Source organism: Otolemur garnettii, unplaced genomic scaffold (assembly GCF_000181295.1).
Source record: "Otolemur garnettii isolate 467f Iridium unplaced genomic scaffold, OtoGar3 scaffold00094, whole genome shotgun sequence".
Lineage (NCBI taxonomy): Eukaryota > Metazoa > Chordata > Mammalia > Primates > Galagidae > Otolemur > Otolemur garnettii.
In genome coordinates this window covers 1767672-1775197 of record NW_003852489.1, presented here as the reverse complement: position 1 = coordinate 1775197, position 7526 = coordinate 1767672, and the positions used below count along the sequence as shown (strand labels likewise).

At 49.1% G+C, this 7526-nt stretch overlaps 1 protein-coding gene across 3 annotated transcripts in view; it reads right to left on the bottom strand.

Moving 5' to 3' along the window:
* The window catches only part of MSI2 (musashi RNA binding protein 2), a 268411-nt gene that overhangs the window by 142459 nt on the left and 118426 nt on the right, over nucleotides 1-7526 (bottom strand). For all 3 annotated transcript variants that reach the window (XM_012808789.2, XM_012808790.2, XM_012808791.2), the window contains exon 2: nucleotides 6643-6691. In XM_012808789.2, the coding sequence (XP_012664243.1) occupies nucleotides 6643-6691 (49 nt within the window). The remainder of the gene's footprint in view (nucleotides 1-6642; nucleotides 6692-7526) is intronic.

Genomic DNA, 7526 nt, shown 5'->3' with positions numbered 1-7526 from the left:
CACCACAACGCCCGGCTATTTTTTTTTTGGTTGCAGCCGTCATTGTTGTTTTGGCGGGTCCGGGCTGGGGATTCGAACCCGCCATCTTAGGTGTATGTGGCTGGCGCCTTAGCCGGTTGAGCTATAGGCGCCGAGCCAACTCTCATTTTTCGAATGTGCCGCAGAAAAGAAAAAAGGATGGACACCCCTGTTCCAGGCTGGGAAGAGGGTTGGTGGGATACCCAACAGATCAGCAACTTGCACAAAGGATGAGGGTGGGTATAAGAGGTAGGAAAAATATGGGCAAAATTCCAGCAGGGAGGACCAGCAGGAAATCTTGCTCCAGACTCCAAATGTGGGCATCACATGCACTGAAATTTTGCAGGGTACCCTCTTGTCACATCCGCATATGGTACTGTTACCATCTGTGACCCCTTCCTAGACCCTCATCCAGCTTTCTGCTCCATCCAACAACACTCTTCTCTTGGACTATGTGCCTTTTCACTCTGGGGGGACTGATCCTCTTTGCCCAGCACACCTCTTCCTTCATTCTACAGAATCACAGAATCACATCTACAGCTACAGCCTAAGTCCCAACCTTAGTCCCTAAGTAAATAAAATCAGAATGTCAGATTCTTATTAGGAAAAACACGTGGATATTATCTTTGACATCCCACACCTATAAATAAAGCAGTGCTTTTACATTTTTTTAATTAAATTAAATTTTTATTTAATTATGCCTGTAACCCTAGCACTCTGGGAAGCTGAGGCAAGAGGATCACTTGAGGCTAGGAGTTCGAGACCAGCCTGATAAAAGTCTACTAAAAATAGAAAACCTAGCTGGGTGTTGTGGTGGGTGCCTATGGTCCCACCTACTTGGGAGGCTGAGGCAGGAGGATCGTTTGAGTCCAGGAGTTTGAGGTTGCTGTGAGTTGTGATGCCACCACTGGACTCTGGCCCAGGCAATGGAGCAAGACTATGTCTCAGAATAAAAATTTTTCTTTTAATGTAACTTATGCCTTTGTGAAACTCTGCTTATGTACCCCCCCCTTTTCTGGAAAAATAGACACCAATAAACAAATAATTACAGGCAATTCTTAATCATCTTTTCCCAGTGCACATAAAAGAGTCAATGTGGACTTCAGAGGTCAATTTCAAAAGTGAGCAACTGGCAGGTATTCAAGACATTAAGGACTGTTTCTTCTCCTTAGAAAAGCATTATCTTCTATCACAGCTTAAGTTACATTTTACTGGCACCATTTTAATAAATAAACTGATTACGCAAATTATGGAGACCTTAAACTTCAGCCAACTGCTTTTGGGGACAGAGACTCTGTGGGTGAAGCCAAGTTCCCGGGTCCAACAGCCTTGAGGTGAGTTTGCAGAAAGTGCCACCAGCAGCAGAGAAGGCATAGCCACCCTGGGGCAGGACCCTCTCTATCCAGGGGCCTGCTGCAGACAGTGCTCTCTGAGGCCCACAAAACCATCCCGGGGCTGGGGTGGGTACAGGGAGGGGCTGTTGGGGGTGGGGGGCAGTGGCTGTGCCCAAAGCCAAGGGCACTGCACTTAATAAGCAACTGTTAACTGCGGGGAGAAGAGTCATCCATCACACTCATCTTTATTTTTCTCTCAGTATATCCTGTTCCTTTGCCTCTGGCAATGTTCCAGAGCAAACAAGCATGCTGGGTAAAGGAAGCCACAGGGATGCCCCCAGTCCAAAACCCTTCCCTCTCTAACCGACCCTCACCAGGGCATGGGATATGCTTCAGAGACCCCCTGCCCACTTTCCCTTACCCTAACCATCCAGGAGGGGCCTGGCAGTGCAAAGGTCCTGAGAGCAAAGGCAAGGACAGCTGAGGTTCCCCTAGGGGGACTGTCATGTTTGGGCCTTGGGGCTCCCTTGCTCATAACTAGGTCCACTTGCCCCAACAGGGCTGTGGGTGTGGGCAGGGTGGAGAGAGAGCTGGCTGTGCTGCCCTCCCCTGCCTCCCGCTGGTCCCCCAGTTGCCAGCCTCCAGCCAACAAAAGAACAAATTAGAAGGACAAGGCCTGTTGCCTGGCCCCTCCCTGTCCCTCCCCTGCAGCCCCACCTCAGGATCAATACCTAATGCTGAGCTCAAGATCTTATCTGAGTTTTTGCAAGGATAAAGCAACAAACTTCCCCCAGTGATTAAATCCTTTGAGGAACAGCCCACTATTTTTCAGACCACCTCTAACAACTTTTAGAGAGCAAATGAAATGACTCTGAGAAAATTGGAAAGCCACCACTGGCTCTCTCTCTCCCCCTGGGCACAGATCATCATAGGGAAGGAGGAAAGGAAGGCAGCTTCTTTCTCCCAGCAGCTCAGTCCCTGGTTTGGCTGCAGGAACCTGCTACTCAGCATTCCAGAACTTTCCAGGCCTCAGTCTCTCCATCTGGAAATGGAGGAGCACGGTAGTCCAGCAAGATGGGTTGGTGCAAAGGACAAAAAATGAAGAGGTGCTCAGGACCTTAAGACTCAGTGGATTCCTCTGCTTTAAAGGCTGCCTAGTACCACTGGACAGAGCAACTAAGAGCCCCAGCTCCAGGTCAGACAGGCTAGGTTCACGTCCAAGCTGTGCTTTAACCAGCGTGTGACTTCTGGGCAGCTCGGTTCACCTATGGCTGTTTGTCACAAAGATTAGATGGTAAGTGCAAGCACCATGCTGAGTACTTCATACGTAAGAACCACCATGGTAAGGTAGGATCCCAGATGCCTACTTCTGGAATCAAGGACATCTTCCCCACCTGCTGGGAGACGGCTGGAGGATGGCCCAAATGTAGGTCCCCTCCAGGACTTCCTCAGAAAAGGCTGGCAGGTGGGTGGGTGGGTGGATGGAGTGGGTGCTGCATCCAGTGACTGGCCAGCATGGAGGCAGAGGGATGGCACACTCACCCCAGGGGGGGACACTGACGATCACCCTATTTCTGAAGGGCGTCACAGGTTGGTTTCTCCCTCTGGCCGCTCCTAATCCAGAGCATATCCTAATCATCCTCCCCCGTGCTGATCCCATCTCAGAGTTGCTTCCCTGGGAGCCTGAGCTGCTCCCCTGCCCCTTTGCCCCCCATTAGTTATTCAGGTCCTGGGCTGTCATCAATCCCTGAACCTGAGATGAAGTTCAGAGAGGTTAGGAATTGAGCCCCAGAAAAACACCAAAGTGGCAGCAGAGGCTGAAGAAGGTCCACCACTAAGCAGGAAGCCACTGAGAAAAGCCACCAGGCTTCCACAGTGCCACCAACTATGAGTCACAGGCTGACCGCAGGCCCTCTCCTGCTGGCAGGGTGGCAGGCGGCAGACACTCAGTCCTGGGGTCTTCCCTGTGATTCCCAGGCTGAACAGGAGAAGCAAGCTGCCACTCAGATGGACCTGAGGGCCATCTCTGCCCTTAATGGACCACCAGGGGACAGTGGGTGGCCACTGGGGACAAGGACTGGAAGTTCTGCCCTGATCTCTCGCTCTTTGGCAAATACTACCCGGTGGCCTGGAAGCTTGGCCCACTGACTCGCAGAAGGCCAGCTCAGGTCTCTGGAGTCATAGCTCTAAGGGCACACAGAAGGCTGAGAAGTCTCATGAGAAGTTCCAGCTTGTGCTGTGTCAACCGTCCGGACGAATAGTCTGGGCCTCTTTAAGAAGAAAGCTGGAGACTATGCCAGCCAGGGAGGTGTCCTCAACTTCTGCTACTGCAGCACTTTCCTCTCGATAAGATCATGGACAGCAGGGAGCTGAGGAGGTGAAAGTAAGGTTGGGGCAAGGTGGCTGCAGGAGGATTTGATTTCCTTGTGCTTATCACCTGCTTCCAAATGCACATTCCATCAGGCCACAATGGGGGGCTGCTCCGTATATATGATTTCTGCTTCTGTTGTGATTTCTTCTTTTTTTCAAAATTTTCGCTTCTCCAAATGCTCTGCATGCACCAAAGTATTACCCCAGCTTTAGCACCCAGTGCAAAGAGAAACACCTCATCAGCTGTTTTGATGGGTTGAAAGATGCATACGGGCCAAAGCTCCCATCTATACAGAAAGAAGGCCGGGAGCAGCAGGTTCCAGCACTGGAGGAATGGGCAGGATGACAGCAGGTCCTGTTGAAATTTCCTGGCACACACCACCCCTACCACCTCCTCTTCCTCCGGCCCACCAGCATTAGGCATCCACTCAGCTTCACAGGGGGTGCAGTCAGAAGGGCTCCCCTCTTGGTTTAATGTTCTGTGGTCATCTTGAAATTCTTAATCATCTCTGAATAAGGGGCTCCATCTTTTTCTCTTTACAGAAATGATATAGTTGGTCCTACATCCATGACAGGTGTCAAACTCTGGCATGTTAGAGGATGCTCACACCAGCCCTGCCCTGGCTGGGGACAGGTGCGTGTTGCACCAGGGCTGTGCCCACTTTCCCACCAATGCCCACCAGGAGTCCTAGGGCCCCAGGGATGGCACTTAGGCGTTCTGATCACCAGGTCCTGGGATGGACCTTCCTTCCCCTCACAACAGGCAACAACGCTCTCCTCCTAGACAGACCCACCCCATATCTGCATCAGTACCTTCTCATCTTTCTCCCCTTGGGAAAAAGGAAGAGGCTTCACCCACAGCAGTGGAGATCTGATCCGAAATAAGAGAGAGATCTTTTCCTGACACATGCTCTTAGGCTTTGCCCCAAAAGTCTGAAGTTCTGAGTTGGAAAACCACCTCCATCAGCTAACAGCTGGGTGATCCCAGCCAGTCACCGGCCCTCAAGGTCCTCAGATGACAAATCTCTTTCCTTGATGACGATGATCTTGGAAAGCCCCAGCATGGGGCCTGACACAGGGCAGCTCAAAAAAATAACCTTCACACACTGATTTTCAAAATAGGACAAAAATAGTGCCTGGGGGCCGCTCAGGAATCTTATGAATTCTAACAATGAACATGGCGCCACAATCAGAAAGGAGTTGCCCACCCTGAAAATAAATGGCAACGCCTTTCTTAATACTCATCCGCATATCTGGATACAGCAGGGAATGAGCGCATCGGAAAACAGCAGTCCTAGGTTTGAGACCCCTCAGAACCTGGGTTCTATCAGTTACCCTCAAGAGCCTCTGTTAGTTCATCAATAACCTGGAGGTGATGGTAACGATAAATGCTACTAACATTTACCCACAGTTACACTCTGCAAACCATTCTAGAGGAGGAGCTGTTATTACCCCCATTTGACAGTTGAATAAAGAAGTTTAGTGATTTTCCCAAAGTCACAACCACCCTCCAGGGGCTGCTATGAAGGTCAAATTAGAAGCACATGGCAGCTCTTCTTTGGTGAGGGAGGATGACCACGAATTGCCCATCTCTGGCAAGACCTTCCACTCACTCCTGCAATGAGTGGACAAAATTGAGCACTCTGCACCTGCATCTTCTTCTCTCCCTGCTTTCCCCTGCTCCCCACCCACCACCCCTGCCCATCCCTTCTCCCTGTAAACACTACTTGATGCCACGGCCGTCCAGTCCATCTCCAACACTCCACTTCCCCATTTTGAGGACGCTACAGAGTTGGTCCTACAGCATGAAGGTGCATGAAGGATTACTGGGCATGCCCGGGACATCCCCCTTCTTCTCCCACCCCTACCAGAGTAATTCCCAATCCGATCCTTCCTCCCTCTCACTCAGCCTGCTTCTCTAAACAGAAAGACATACAGTCAGCACTGGGTAACTGCTTCTAATCACAGGTGACAGCAGGAATGTAAACAACACAGGAAACATCTAAATGCAAGCCGGCGAGGAAACACCGCTCTCTCCCCAGCTCCCTCCCTGAGAACACACACACCATTTCCTGCCACCACCACCCCCCAAGCGCTGCTCATTAACACCCTGTTAATAGGAACCCCAGAAACCCTAGTTTCCGGACAACAGCCCGCTAAGTCCTTGGACTCCACTACCTCCAGGGAGGATTTTCTAGATTCCTCCAATTCTTCTGTTTAAAGCAATAATTTTAATGTGTTCTGTTTTGGGGCGGTGGGGATGGGGAGGGTAGAGGCCCCTTTGAGAATCGATTCAAAGCTAGGGAACCTGGCCCAAGAAAAGTGCAACCATGCCACATTTTGCATGTCATTTCAGAGGGTCACAGACGCCAGGTTGAGACCCATTTTCTGTAATGTGAATCAGACAGGAGGAGCACAGGACAAAGCCCAAGTACGTGCGGGTGTCCTGGGAACATCTTACAGGGACCACAGGGCATTTCGAAAGCTGTAATTACTGGACACATCCATAAATCTACAACCACATTTTGGAGGGTGGGGGGGCTTTAGATAGACAGCTCCTAAATCCTTCAATGCAAGCTGAGGACTCAAGTGAGTAATCGCTATGAATAATTCTGACTCGGATCACTTTATTGCCGAGGTTAGCAGGGAACTAAGATCACCAGGATGAGAAAGGGAATCCAAATCTGTGCTGGGTGTGGCTGCACGATTAAACGAGAGTTTCCAAGCCAGAAGGAAATGATTTTTCAACGAGCCCGCGTGGGGACTCTTTGAGTTGCTGTAATCCTCCCCAAACAGATCTTCAACCTCCACCTGCTGCTTCTGGACTCCTCCCCGGTATCTTTTGTCAGTAAGACTGGAGTGACAAGAGATGGAAGCCGGGAGGGGGGATGGCGACCTTCTCGCACTGGGGGAATCTTACCTCTGTGCCTGTTGGTAGTTTTATCGAACATCAGCATCGCATCCTCCACCTGCAAAACAAAAGCAGAAGAAAGGCTGTTTTAGGAAGTTTAACCAAGTACAGAAAACATCATTATGTTCTCTGTGTGTGCACCTGTGTATACGTGGGTTTGGATTGCAAAAGTAACAGTTGTCCATTTAAAAATATTTTGAAATACCAAAGAGTAGAAAGAAAAAAAATCACTTGTCTTTCTACCCAGCATAACTGCGGTTAACATCTGGTATATTTCTCTTTAGCGAACGCTTAAAAAGAAAGGATGCCTATTTTAATGGAGTTTAAATCATACAGTATATAACATATTTGCCTTATTTTTTTATATATAGCATTACAATATCGCAAACGAATCCCAGGTTACTACATTATGAATACTATCTTGACTGATACATGGTATTTTAATCTTTTTTCTTTTCTTTTTTTAAGAGACAAGAGTCTTACTTTGTCGCCCTCAGTAGAGTGCCATGGAGTCACAGCTCATAGCAACCTCCAACTCCTGGGCTCAGGCGATCCTCTTGCCTCAGTCTCCCGAGTAGCTGGGACCACAGGCACCCACTGGGCTATTTGATACATGGTATTTTATAGATGGAGAAGCCATAGCTTAATTATTCCCCTTCTGATGGATATCTAATTGTAAACAATGGAACTTTTAACATCTTGCTTGTTATGGACTACACTGGGTCCTCCAAAATTCCTCTATTGAAGTTCTAACCCCCTGTACATCAGAATGAGTTTTTAAAGAAGTAATTAAGTTAAAATGAGTCATCAGGGTGAGCCCCAACCCAATGGAATCCTTCTTTTTTTTTTTTTTTTTTTGAGACAGAGCCTCAAGCTGTCCCCCTGGGTAGAGT